Source organism: Lynx rufus, unplaced genomic scaffold (genome assembly GCF_022079265.1).
Source record: "Lynx rufus isolate CCGP_SWC_20201006 ecotype Redwood Valley unplaced genomic scaffold, mLynRuf1.p SCAF_4, whole genome shotgun sequence".
Classification (NCBI taxonomy): Eukaryota; Metazoa; Chordata; class Mammalia; order Carnivora; family Felidae; genus Lynx; species Lynx rufus.
This window is the reverse complement of record NW_025814856.1, coordinates 62,128,604-62,143,141: the sequence shown is the minus strand read 5'-3', so window position 1 is coordinate 62,143,141 and position 14,538 is coordinate 62,128,604. Positions and strand designations below refer to the sequence as shown.

At 61.3% G+C, this 14,538-nt stretch overlaps 1 protein-coding gene across 1 annotated transcript in view; it reads right to left on the bottom strand.

Moving 5' to 3' along the window:
- The window catches only part of ADCY1 (adenylate cyclase 1), a 103,895-nt gene that overhangs the window by 80,841 nt on the left and 8,516 nt on the right, over window positions 1-14,538 (bottom strand). Inside the window, exon 2 of the mRNA XM_047096986.1 lies at window positions 7,892-8,041. Within this exon, the coding sequence (XP_046952942.1) occupies window positions 7,892-8,041 (150 nt within the window). The remainder of the gene's footprint in view (window positions 1-7,891; window positions 8,042-14,538) is intronic.

The window sequence follows — 14,538 nt, the reverse complement described above, 5'->3', positions numbered from 1 at the left end:
GGAGAAGAACCTCCCACCTCCGCTGCTCAGCAGCCCAGGGCCTGTCCACACACGTGCAGGGCCTGGCTGGACGCAGCTGAGCACCGGGGCCTCCGGCTGGGCCTCTCTCTGAGGCTGCACCAGCAGAAATCAAGCGTGTGCTGCAGAGGGAGGGGGGCCAGGCCCATGCTGACCCCCACAGACCCCCGAGTGGCCTCAGAGGACACTAGGGGAGGGAACACTTCTGTGGGGCAGGAAGCTCGGCCCCTCCCCAGTGATTCCCACAGACGCAGCAACTAAAACCCAGGCATCTTCTCCCTTGGGACCGTGGTCAGCATGGAGTGGCCCGCTCTGCGTGGTCCCCCATGCCCAGGGCAGGCAGCTGCAGACGGCACCATCCGGGGTTCGGAGGCAGAGCCCCCCAAGCTCACTCAGGCTGTACCCGAATCCACCAGGTTGGCCTGCTGGTCAGAGGAGCGTGTTTCCCCGCTGGCTGTGGGCCGGGTCTGCTCTCGGCACCACGGCCGCCGGTTCCTGGACGCGGCCCCATCTCGAGGCCCCCCAGAGCTCCCCCTGCCCAGAGCCCCTCGGAGGTCCCCTCGCCCCAGCCAGAGGAAACACCCATCTTCCAAAGGACTTGGGTGAGGAAGTTAGACCCACCCGGAGAACCCGCTTTTACCATAAATGTATCCTAATCAGGCCAGTAACCAGGGCCACCTGAGCTGGCAGATGAGCAGCCCAGGGACGGTCAGCGACCCGCTCATGAGGCCCAGAACCTGGTCCTGGTGCCCACCGGGCCTCCTGCCTCACAGGACACAGAGCAGAAAGGGGAGGAGCCCAGGAGGGCTGCCCAGCCTGCTTCTCCCCACTGTCAAATCACACACCTGACTTCCACACAGACGCAGCAGATGCCATGGTCTGAAGGGTGTCCCCTCAACACCTGCGTGTCAAAGTCCTAACCCCCACATGACTGTATTTGGGGAAGGGGCTTTGAGGAGGCTTAATGAGGTCTAAGGGTGGGGTCCTAATCTCACAGGACAACTGTCCCGATAAGAAGAGACAGCCGCATTGCTCTCTGTGCACGTGCACCGAGGAAAGGCCACATGAGGGGCTTTGAGAACTCAGCGGGATGTGCCTGCCTCACTGCAGGTGGAAAGAGGCATCCAGCCAAAAGGAGGGAGGCCCCCTGTTCCCGTGGGACCACCCACCACGAGGTACCCACACACAAGGCAGGAAGGAATGCTGAGCAGGTCTGCTTTCCAGAGCTGGCTGCCGGCAGGGGGAATGGGGGTGTCCTTTGCTGCCCCTGCAGCATTGCCCAAGTCAGAAGGTCTGGTGCCGCCGGCCTGAGCCAAGGATGTTGGAGGACCTGGGGTGGAGTGCCATGGCCCGAGCTCTGCTAGGGAGTCAAAGGGAGGAGCGCCGTGGCTCGGGCTCTGCTGGGGGGCCCGACTGGATTCTGCTGGGGGGCCCAGGGAGGAGCACCGTGGCCTGGGCTCTGCTGCGGGGCGGCGGGGGTGGGGGTGCGGTCAGGGAGGAGCACCATGGCCTGGGCTCTGCTATGGGGGGGTCCAGGGAGGAGCACTGTGTGGAGTCAGGGAGGAGCGCTGTGGCCCAGGCTCTGCTTCCCCGGTGTCCGGGCAGTCATGGGGACAACACACAGGGCAGTGTTGGCCCCTGGCCGGCCTCGACCTCACGCACTGCACACTGACGTGCCAAGGGGTCCAGACGAAACCCACTCCCCACTGGGCTCCAGGAGACAAAAGGCATCCAGGCAGCCACACCCGTGAACACGGTGCTGGGAACCGGGGCCGCCCCGCATGTGCATGTGCCCTGTGTGTTGAGACTCAGGAGGACTGTCCTGTGCTGACCAGGGACAATCGGGGCTGGAATGGTGCCTTCTCCGCACCTCCACACGCCCGTTCGGCTCTCACATGGGGCTGGCAGCCTGACGTCTTACTTCTGATGCCACATCAACACATTTTAGTGGCCATGGGCTTCCCAAATCCTTGTTTTCCTTCTCGAATCAGTTTCCATAGCAGAGGCCCTTCTGGGAACTTGTGCGTTTCGTCCAGGTTTTCAGATATCCTGGTGTCTACTCACCCTGAGTATGTCCCTCGCATCTATTTTTAACCCGGCTTCATCTGCAGCCGCTTAACTGTCCCTGAGGCCCTTCTTCGTGTTTCTCAGCTTTCCTAGTTCAAAGACCCAACTTTGGAAGTTTTTTTCTGAAGGCAGAAGACCCTTGTTAAAAGACCCAATGCATCCTTTCAGTCTTTGAACTTGGGGATCTGTGCACCCAAACCTTCTGCTGAGCCGTGGCTTGGGACACATGGGGCTGGAAATGGGGAACGTGGCTGGTTTCGGTGGGGGGGGGGGGGGGTGCGGGGGAGGTCCTGGGTCCTGGATGTTGGCCTCCACTGCCCTCAGTGAGCTCAGTGGATCACCGCCTCCTGGGACTCGGCCACGACCCTGCGCAGGAGCTGATCTGGTGGGAAGGGGGGGAGGTCTCCGCACCCCCAAGTCCTTCCCAAAGCAGTCCTCCTCGGAGACACGGACAACACACGTAGCTGTTTCCAAGTACGGCAGAGAGCCTTCTAGAAGTCGAGTAAGCGTCCATGCAGCAGACGGCTGCCGCCCACCCTCTCCCACACCCTGTGTCTCCAGGGGCTGCCCCGGGAAGGGCTACAGAGCTGTTCCAACAGTCCCAGCTTCGAGACGCTGGGGCAGGAGCAGAACACCAGGTTAACAACTCAGGGTTTGCAGCCACGTGGTTGTACTTTCCTCTAGATTTACCTCCACACACGGAAGCTGTCAGTTCTAAGCCACAAGGGGAGGGGAGGGATGAGCACCCCCTTCCCGGGGGGGGTGGTTCCAGGCACCGGACACCCCACCACCTGCACCGAAGAGGAACTGATCTACATGGTGTCGGATCTGCAAACAGCGGACAGGGCCCGCCAGCCCCTGACTCCGGAGCAAAGCAGTGCAGCCAACAGGGTCCTGCCCAGAGCAACACAGCCCGGCTGCTGGACAGACACGGGTTCTAAGGCAGGGTGTTTGCATTTCAGAGCAGGGCCCTCACTCTCCCCTCCCCTCCCCTCCCTTTCCCTCCTGCAAGCCCACAGGCCAGGTGGTCACACAAGCCAGGCCCATCCTGCAGGCACAGCCCCAGGAGGTGAAAGGCCTGCTCTGGGCCCTGCCCTCTCCTGTCAAGAAGCCTCCAGCCCAGGGACTCCTGGGTACACACTCGTGCCCTGCCCCACCCCCAGTTCTCCCCTCTGCCTTCACCCCAAACGTGCGTCTGACCACGCCTCCTGCCTGCAGGCACTGTCAGAGTCCCGCACTCGGTCACACACCTTCCACGGCTCCCTCCCTCTTCTCCCGTGGCCTCCCAGCTGAGGCCACAACAAATAAGCGAGTCCCCTTGACCACCACGCGCACTGGATTTCTCTGCCTCTGCTCGTCCCCGTTCGCCCCACCCAGGACCCCATTCCTGCCCCCCGCCAGCAACCTTGCCTCCTGCAGAAGCCAGAAGGCAGGCTGCACCAATGGCTGTTCCAGAGCCGGACACCCCAGCGGCCCCGCCCAGAACTCTGGGACCCCCTTTCCAGAATCAAGGTGTGTCCCTGGCACCCCCTCCCACAACCAGGATGCATCTGCCAATATCCCGTCCTCCCACATCACCCAGGGCACCGTCTTACTGGCTCAGGGTCTAGAGAACACCCTAGAAGCTGCTATTAAGTTGGACTAATTAAGTTGCAACATGAAAACACAGACAAACCACGCCCAGGCCACATGGTCGGGGCATCCCTCACCTGTAACCGTGGGACTTCAGGCCACCTCTTGGCTGTCCTGGACCTGCCAGGTGGGGATCCCTGGGCAGTGGTGATGCCCCAAGTGCCTGCAGATATGTGAGAGCCGCTAAGAGGCACTCCCCCTCTGCTGTCCCACAGACAGGGCTTTGTGAGCTAAAACCAGCCAGGCCAGCCAGAGGAAGGCCATGACCCTGAGTACAGGTCACAAGGCCACCTAGGGAGCCGCTGCCGGGTGACAGACCCGATCCACGGGCTCCATCAGGAAAGGCATGGCCAGTCACAGTCCGGCTCGCCCACTCTTGGGACGGCCAGGGATGCATGGAAACAACCCGTCCTCTCTCACCCTCCTGTTCCGAAAGCACCAGACGAAACCACCAAGGGAAATGACCGACGCGCCTGAAAATAGGAACGACTGAATTTTTACACAAAGAAGTGTGAGGCAAGGGGAACATGCCTGGGGACACGGGGCCCCTCCTGAAGGAACGTCAGCCTCTCCACAGTGAGCGGCTGGTCCACACACACAGGGACACACACCACAGAGAAATCCAAACGGCACACGCAGGAAAGTGGCATCCACATCAGTGAGCGGCCAGGAGGCGCCACGTCCTAACAGACAGTGGGGTGTGAAGGACCAGACTCATCACCGGGGACGCGCACCAGAATCCGGGGCCGAGGCCTCCCACCCAGGGACCTCCAGCCTGGGAATCTGCATTTCTGGCGGGTCGCCAGGGCCTGCTCAGAGAGCCACTGCATCCCAGAGCTAAGTGCCGTTGGGTGTAACTTACAAAGATAAAATAGAGCACAACAGTATTTGCACAACAGCTCCAGACCCAGGGAGAAAAACGTGGTCATATCTGCCCTCTCAACAATGTAACTGAGGGAACCAAGTCTCTGTGAACAAAGACGCTCATGGGGAATGACATTTTTAAAACAGTATTAGGGGCGCCTGGGGGCTCAGTCCGTTGAGCATCCGACTTCGGCTCAGGTCATGATCTCGCGATCCGTGAGTTCAAGCCCTGCGTCAGGCTCTGCACTGATAGCTCAGAGCCTGGAGCTTGCTTCGGATGCTGTGTCTCTCTCTCTGCCCCTCCCCTGCTCACGCTCTATCTCTGTCTGTCTGTCTCTCTGTCTCTCTCTCAAAAATAAATAAACATTAAAAATTTTAAAACAACAACAGCAACAAACAGTGTCTCACTGTGCTGGGAACAGTCACACACGTGCACATGCACACGTAGGGCAGAAGCGGCGGCTGCCTGAAGGCAGTGGCAGAACCCTCCACGGGAAGATGCAGAAAATAAAATCATACAGACACCAGAACGACAACGACGTGGGGAAAGAACACGCACAAAGACCAGACCCGGAGAGTACAGAGCACTCGCTGGGCTGGCGGGACTGGGTGACATTCACCATTCTGCAGATTCCCTGCCGAATGAACGTCAGCCCTGAGCCTCCGCTGGGCTCCCTCCTCCATGGGATGAGAACACGCACCCTTGCTGGCACGGCCACTTCGGACCCGCCTGAGCGCCCGCACAGCCGCCGCGTGGCATCAGGAGTGCGTGTGACCGCTGACTCCTGGGGCTGGGGCCGCGGGCGTCGGGGGAGCATGCGCCTGGGAGTCTCTGCACACGCAGCCCACACCGAGGCCACCGCTACCACAACGCACACGGCCCCCCTGACCTCCGGGGGTGCACCGGCATTAGGAGACCCTCAGGTGGTCTCCGGGAAAGGCAGCAAATGGACAGGAAGAAATGAAAATAGACAAACACAGAGCAAGCAGAGGGAGATATCAGAGAACAGAGAGAAAACAGGAGGAAAAGCAAAGGTTAGAAACACACAGAACGACCTGAAACGCCACTTTTTCCAGGACATCAGGGGCCTGGAAGGGGCCACTCCGGGACCCCGTGGGGGCGACAACACTGTGCTCAAGCGTCTTGGAAGTGGTCAAGAGACCATCTGCGGGTGGGGGCAATGCCCATCTGGAGAAATGTTCAGGGCACAGCCCCCGAGGACGCACAATCATACACACATGTGTGCGTGCGTGCGTGCATGTGTACACACACACTTAGACACTCACAGCCCTGCACGCACATGCACACTTCCACACACACATATGCACACACCCATGTGCATACACAAACACATGCACACACACATGCATGTGCATACACACATGCACACTTATACTCACATCTGCATGTGTACACGCATACACGTGTGTACAGTTATACACAAACATACACAATTATACTCACATCCACATATACACGTGTATGCACACGTGCAGACACAAATATACACAAATATACACGTGTGCACACACTCATACACATCCACGTGTTTGCACACGTACACACACGTACACACTTATACACAAAAACACGTGTGTGCACATTTATATGCACACATATACACACATGCACACACCCACACGGATGCATGCACATGTACACATGTCCCCACAATACACACATGCACATGCGTGTACAGAAACCTAGGCGTGCACACACAGTTCACATGAATACAAACCCACACACGTGTGTACACACACAGACACATATACACACATACGCTTGCCCCATGCTCCACACATCCACATCCACGTGCACACGGACAAATGCATATGTGTCCACGCAGGTGACACACACACATGTGCACATACGCACAGCTACTTATCTCCAACAGACAAGTCCATCCACAGACGCACACACACGTCTAGACATACGTACATCGTCTACTTCTAAACCACACCCTACCTTCACTGTAAACACTAGGTAGCGTTACGTATCTATAAGTAAACACACGTGTGCAGGTTTTAAATGCGCAGCCAGGACTCCACGCCTTCCATCTGCAAGACAGTGGGCTCTCGTGTACCAGGCAAGTCACCAGCCACGCCCATGACAATGAGGCTGAGCCCCCGACACTCTGGCGAGACGGTCCGGGGTCTCCCTGGTGAGGGCCTCGCCTGAGGCTCCCAGACCACCCCGTGGGCCCCAGGACAGCAGCAGACCAGGAGACACCGCCGAGAGGGACCAGCCCGGAGACAACGCGGCTGACAGTGGCTCCAGGTGGTGGGGACCAGTCCAGCTCACCCCTTAGACTGGGGTGGGTGGCCTCACTGCCCCCCAGGCTGTGGCAGGAGCCGGACAGGGTGCCCCCCAGGCTCACGGCCGAACCGCTAGCGCGAGGCCACGGGCACGGCACTCTCAGGGCCCTGGAGGCTCTGCCTCTCCATGGGTCACGCTGGCCGGCAGGTCAGGGCCCACCATCCCTGCACCCACCGGCCAGGCCCTGCCTCGTCTCCCTCCACCCTGCTCCGGGAAGCTGACTACAGCTGAATGCCACCCCAACACCCGCCCCCAGCAAACACAACACCCCCATCTGCACTTTTAGCATCTCAGCCCCCTCCAGGGCGACACCCCCACACTCGGCTCCACAGCCCTCCCTGACTCCCCAGCCCTGTGGCGTCACCTGGGCACACCTTGTCTCGCTGATGGAAACCGAGGTTGGGGACCACACAGGGTGGCAGACCTGCACCTCCACGTCTAGGAGCCCCCACTGCAGCTGCCCTGTCTCCTCTGACTCGCCGAGGGCCACCTGGGTCTGAAGTCCCTAACCACTCCCACCCTACGGTCCCATGCTCCCTGCTCCACACCCCAGGCTCGCACTCCCCACTCTGTGCCCCCTCACCCTGCCCCATTCATGTGCCCAGCTCTGTCCCCCCTGCCCAGTCCTCTCACCCCAATCTCCCCACTCCGTGCCTCCTCCCCACACCCCATGCTCTCCACTCTGTGCTCCCTCACCCTGCCCTACAATCCCCACTCCATGCCCCACTCCTGGCCCCGTGCTCCCATCTCCATGCCTCCTGCCTGCCCTGGCTCCCTGCCCCAGGTCTCTCACCCCATGCTCCATTCTCTACACCCTAAACCCCCCACCCCGTGCTCCCACTCTGGGTCCCCCACCCCATGTCCCCCACCCCATGTCCTGCTCCGGGTCCCCCGCCCATGTCCCCCGCCCCGTGTCCCGCTCCAGGTCCCCTCTCCGTGTCCCCCGCCCCCTGCCCGCTGTATCCCTGCAGACAAAAGCCCCACCGCACTGACCTGCTTCTCATTCTCATCCTCCAGCCTCAGCCGATCTTCGATGCAGTTCCGGGCTTGCAGGAAGGCTTTCCGCTGGGAGCGCTCAGCCAGGATGCGCACAAACACCCCATACATGTTCACGCTGAGGAAGAGCAGGGCGTTGGCACCAAGCTGGAGGAGAGAACAGTACAGAGCACCAGGCGCGTGGGGCGCTAGCTCGACGGAGGCTCAACGCCCCCGACAGCGGCCCGCAAGACGACCTCACCCTCTAGGGTGCTGCGGGGCCGGCCTGACCCACGGCGCGAAGTGGGCGTCACATGACTACGAGCCGTCAAGGCGGGCACATCCCTCCTCCTGGGCTCGTCATGGGGCAGAACAGTATGCCAGGCGCGTCCCCCAAATTCACGTGGAAGCCCTGCCCCCCAGGACCTCAGAGCGGGACTGCGTTTGGACATGAGATGTTCCAGGAGGTAATTACGTGAAAACGAGGTCACCAAGGAGGGCCGGAAGCCCGCGTGACTGGTGTCCTCATAAGAAGAGGAGACCAGGACACGGACACACAGGGAGGGACGACCCCGTGAGGCCTGGGGAGGAGACGGCGTCCAAGCCACTGGGCGGAGCTGTGCTGGGAGTGACAGTCACCCCAGGTCACCATCCGAAGAAATATGAGCGCGAGGAGAGAGCAGCCACTCCGTGACCAAACAGCGGAGGAGAGCAGATCAAAAACACTAGGAAGAAAGGACCACAGCACCATAAGCACAAAGCGTCACCCGAGGTGACTGAGCATCCAGAGTCCTGTGATTGGCTCTTGCTGCCTTCCGGGGATGGGAATAAGGAAGGGGCTGGCGAGAAGGACCCGTCTGGGGTGCCGGCCAAGGCCCACACTCGGAGGCTCGCACCTGCTGGACCAGGAAGGAGGCCCTGAGGGACGTCCTGCTTTCAGCAGCCTTAATTCAAGGCCAGTACAGACCACCAGGGAGCCCACGATGGCCACACCACAGGTCGTGGCAGACCCGGGGAGGACCAGACCACACTTCCCCACTCAGCCTCCTCTGCTGGTCTGTCCCACCTCTCTTGGGCACAGGGCACGGGGCCCCCAGGCCGTTCACAGAGACAGAGAGGACAGCCACCCACCTCCCCAGGGGCTGCGGTGTGTCTGAGCATCACACAAAGCCTCTGTCCTCAGTCTCTGCAGAGAGGTTGGGTTTCTGTGTCTGATTCGACGTGGGCATTTCCCTCAGGTTCTGAGGGTCACTGCTACTCCTGCACCAACCAGAAATGCCCCCCACCCAGCACTGTGACCCGCACACAACTGTACGGGACGAAAGAAACACAGAGGCAGGCTAGCAGCAGTCTCTGGTCAGACAGCCCCGCCAGGGACGAGCAGGAGGGCAGACTGAGAGCCGTGTGCATGGAGAGCCCGCAGCACTGGATGGGGCCGAAGCTGGGGCAGGGGGCTGGGGTGCAGAGCAGAGACCACACAGGCCACGCAGGGACAGACTGGGGCCCACGGAGAGCACATGGCACCTCCTGTGTCCAAGCCCAGGAGAGTGTGACATGTTCCTCAGGAGGGATACACAGGGCCGGGGTCACAGACAGCAAAGCTGTTCGAGGAGGTGACAGGAACAGGAGAAAGCTGGGAACACGAATCCCCAGGGCCTGGCACATGACCATCCTTGCCCGAAACCAGGGTGAGCTCGCCAGCACACCTGGCGGCCCAGGTTCACATACACCTGCTGGAGCTCACGTCTCAACACACTCGGGAACGTACCCCCGGGGACAGCACCTCCCACACACCACGCCCTCCCTCAGGTCCAGGGAGCCACCTGAGTCCTATGACTACGGTGCCCACGGTGACCTTGTTACCTCTGTGTGTCCCTATTCACCTCCATGTGACCTGCCCACCTCCGGGTGACCTGCCCACCTCCATATGACCCGTTCACCTCCATGTGACCCACTCATCTCTGTAACACCTGCTCACCTCCCTGTCATCTGTCTCCCTGCAACCTGACCATTCTCCATGTGACTGGGTCATCCTCGTGTGACCCTGGTCATCTCTGTCCCCCTAACCCACTGCCCCTCTGTAGCTGGAGTACTCCTTGCCTAAAGCAGGTGCAGGGCTGGAAGGAAATGCTTCTGTGATGCTGAACCAGCCTCTCGCCAGGCACGGGGGGGAGGGGGCTGGTGTGGCCCTCCTGGGGGGCCTGTGCCACGTCCCAGTGACCAGGGCAGTGTCCTCTGCGCTCTCAGACCATCTGCTCTATTTGGGATCAGCTCCTGTGATCTGTTTGTGGAACCCCTTGTTGGAGGCGGCAGAAGCCCGGCACATATGAAACCACCAAGGGCGGTTTTGCAGGATCAGTATTTAAACGCATTCTGAGCGTGTTGCCCACAAGTAAGGTCCTGGGCACCCTTCCAAACTTCAAACAAGCACACGTCACTGCACGGAGCATGCGTCTCTTCCTGGGCAATACATGGTCCGTCTGGCTTCTAGTGCCCCTCCCGGCCTGGGCTTCACGTCCTGGAGGCACGCCGGATGCCCTCCCGTCCCGGCTGCCCACAGCGTCCACGCCGGAGCCCCGAGCCACCGCTCTCCCCAGCAGGCACACAGGTGGAGGACCAGGCCCTCGTGAGGGGCCAGCACCCACAGACAGCCCGGCAGTAGGGCCAGGAAGCAAGCCACATTCACAGGTGGCAGACAGCTTTTCCAGAAAGTAAGGCATCAGCTGGGCCCAGAGCAGGACTCAGAAAATGTGCTGTCCCCCTAGCGAGGCTGGGGCAGGGGCGGAACACGGGCTGAGGGGCAGACCGTCTGGTTAAGGGAGAGGTGGGCAGCAGAGGGGGGACGTGCAGGGCCACCCCTCTCCACACACCTTTGTCACACCTTCCCTCCAGTCAGGAAGCCCCCACCCAGGGAAACTGAGGCCCCACAGGCCGGTCACTGAGTGCCTGCCCGCCCTGTCCACACTGCTGAAACCCCTCACACGGAGAAGGAGTCAGTGTCCGGCAGGCAGGGTGAGGTCGGGGCAGAGATCTTGGGGTAGGGGGAATCCACACCCACATGGCCAGAGGCCTCCATGCCCCCCCCCAACACCTGCCCACCTGCCTCTCCTGCGTCCCTCACTCACTCCTACCCCCGGGGATCAGGGTCCCGTGGCAGGTGACACAACAGGCCACGCTGGCCCCCTAATCAGCATCAGTGACAAGGTCACCTCCTGGCAGGTGTGGCCCAAACGGACCCAAGCTAGGGGAAGGGCATGTCGGGGTCCAGACCAAGCACCCCTAGAGCTGCAGGCTGGCCAGTGAGGGGGCTCCAATGCGGCTACCCCTCTTGGCCACCCCTCCCAGCCACTCTCTGGGTTTGAGGCCTCCCCGAAGGGCCAGCCTGCAGTGGTCAGCGCCCTCAGTCCCCACTCGCCTCCTCCCTGCTCTAAGGAAAGCCAGCCCCCAAGCCCCCGGGTTCCAGCTGCTCACTCCTAGGGGCTCAGGGCCTCCAGGCAGGCAGGCGCCTACCTCATGGCGCCATAGGCACGTTACGGCTGCTGCCCTCACGGCTCCTTAACCCCGACCCAACCCAGGTCACGCCCTGGGATGCTGCCCACGGGAGCGCTGGGCTCCTCCTTGTCCCTCGTGCCTGTGCACTGCTCCTGCCTCAGTTCCTCTAGTGCTCCTCCAGCTGGGTCTGGGGGAGGGGGCTCAGTGAGTAAGGCCCCCAGCCCACACCTCCAGAGCCCCTGGTACCACAGGGGCCTGGGCCCAGAGACCCCTCTTCGCCCAGACATGGGCTCCCCAGACATGCCGGCACCGAGCACGTGCCAGCCCCGGGTGGGAGAGGGCAGAGCTCTCCCTGCAGTCTTGCACCTCTAGCCTCAGCACACCCGCCCCGCGCACCGGCCTCAGCACACCTGCCCCACGCACCCATTCATCTACCCATCCATCCATTCATCCATCCATCCACCCATCTAACCATACAAACAACCATCCGTCCATCATCCATCCATCCAACCATCCTCTCAAACACAACATGAGCTGGGCTTTGGACCTGTGCCCACTCCAGGCTGGGCTGGCAGGGTCTCCTTGCCTTAGACAGGCCAAGCGGCTCCAGGAACCCCGGGGACCTCATGGGCCAACAGGGGTGACAATCAAACACCTACATCGAAGCACTTCTGGGAGATGAAAATGTGTGTGTGAGCTCAGCTCAGGGGCACACGTGGCCCACCCTGCTTCACACCAGCCCCGTCACACACATTTTCTCAGACGGGAGCTGAGGCCAATGGTCTGTCCAAGGTGACACGGGAATTACTGCAGAGTGACAGTGGTGCAGAGCCCTCGGTCCCGCCTGTGCCGGTAATGCACGTGGGTCACGGAGAAGCAGTCTCCGGTCAGGGAGCCAGCATCACCACGAACAAGCAAACCTCCCGGAGCCATCCACCATGGCAACGCTCGCTGCAGAAAAGGCAGGGCACAGCATCTCAGACATATCGCAGGTCCTGATCCCACCTGACCGCAGAGCACAGGAACCACAGGACCACCCGGCTCGCTGCCTCAGCAAGAAGTCCTGTTCCCGCCCCGTCAGCTCCGCGGATGCTGATGTTAACAAAGAGACACAGCCTTGGGTCATCAGCGGGGCACAAGGCTGCCGGCGGAGACTTCAGCGCACCAGTGGCCAGAGCGGCAGGGAAAGCCGCCCAGGGCCCCTCCCGTGTTCCCGGGGAGGCGGCGGTGGGTCAAAGCAGACCCGCCCCATGGATCCCGGCAGACAGCCAGTGAGACAGGCGCTTCAGGGAAAGGGACGGATCACCTGGAGACAGGTGCACACGGCCCCCAGGCGAGCAGCGAACCCCCACGCCACAGAGGCACCTGCGGACCCTCGAGGGGGCGCCTGCAGGGAGGGGTGGAGCTGTCCACCGCGGCAGGCAGGCCCCTCCCCCCCCGGCCATGACCAACTGGAGGAGACAGGCTCTGAGTGGAGCCGGAGGTAGATTAAAAATGGACAGAACTGGGTCTGGCACATGGAGATGAGACCGGTTCCTGCAGTGACCACAGAGCCCCAGATCTAGCCAGGAGGTTAAGGGCCACCACCCGGAGGGCAAAGGTGGGAAGGCAGCTATCAAAAAGCATGAGACCACCTTGTGTCTACGTCCCCTCCCCCGGGAGGCTCGGGAGGGGGCTCCCCAGGCATCCGCTCTGCCAGTCAGGGGCACAGTGAAAACACAGGACACCACAACGGACGGCGTTTCCCATGACTGGGACCTTTCCCAGCATTTGCCTCACTGTCATTCTCTTGGTGCAGGTGCTGACCACACCCCTCGTGTCCCCACAGCCAGCTTGCAAAGCAGAACATCCACCGTCACTGGGGAGCACACAGAAGGGCTCGCCGAGCACAGCCCCCCCCACAGCCCCGAGCTGGGATCACACGCCCTTGGCAGGGCCACCTTCTCTGGCCCTTGTCAAGTGAGCAGCTGCCACACATGAGGAATTCTGTGCACTGGCCTGCGTTTCATCGTCTGGTGTCCCCACTAGGCCTCCCTGGCCACCGCCTCTGGCCTCTCTGAGCACATCTCAGAGCCAGGCCTTGACCCGGCAGCCTGGGCCCCTCCAGCCTGCTCCCAAATCTCTCCGTGCCACTAACACCGCAGCTCGGGGACAGGTGCCTCCCCTGCGGGCCAGCCCTGTTACCTACAGAACACGGCCCCCTGCCCCTGCCCAGGGTACACTCCCCGTCTGCACACGTATTTGTTACATAAACCGTTAGCTGCATGCATGCACCAGAGTGATGTGGGCTGTGCTGACCGAAGGATCATCTTGAATTTCACGATCACTGAAAAATTTCGAGATAAATAACCTAATCCAAGAAGACCCTTTAAAAACCACACGCCACTGCTGAGGGTGGGCCACACCTTGAAGGCCGAAGGTAAGAGGAACGTGGAGGCCAAACAGGGACCCGAGCTGTGTGGGCCCTGAGCGGGTGGGAAGCATCTGGAGACCACCTGCAGACAGCAGACCCCGAGGTGACTCCGGAGTGCAGAGGGCCAGGCACACACTGCTCCTAGAGTTTACAGAGCCCTGAGGCTAAGCCTGCCACTGCCCACAGTTACCAGGAAGGACACGGTGCACAGAGGCTGACACACAGCCAGGAGTGACTGTCACGTTCCAAACAGGCATGAACTCCAGCTCCCACTGAGCCATCCCCAGATCCCGGGGCGGCGGGGGGGGGGGGGGGGGGGGGGGAGGGGCTGGATGGGCCTTGGGGGTCCCGTGGCTTCAGTGCTGCTGGGCTTGTTGAGAGCAGATGGCCTCAGGACAAGGGGACTCGGGATAAGGACCCAGTGACAAGTCCTGGGGAGTCAGGAAGTGCACACAATGCAGGGCTGCAAGAGGGGTGTGAGCAGACTGTTGAGACAGACGGACTTGGATGCGAGATCCAGACCGCAGCAGAGACCCTGGCCTCTGGCCGGACACAAGGTCGGGAAAGAGTCAGTGCTGCAGGAGGGAGCCGGGAACACCGGGCTCTGAGGGGCGCTTGGACCATTAGAGCCAACCGGAGGCCTCTGGAGAGGCTCATGCAGGCGGCCAGCACCCACCTGCTAGAGGAAGCGCAAGGTGACCCCAGCCCTTAAAATAAAAACTGCAAGAAAACAGGGACCGCCCTTCTGAGATCTTCCCGT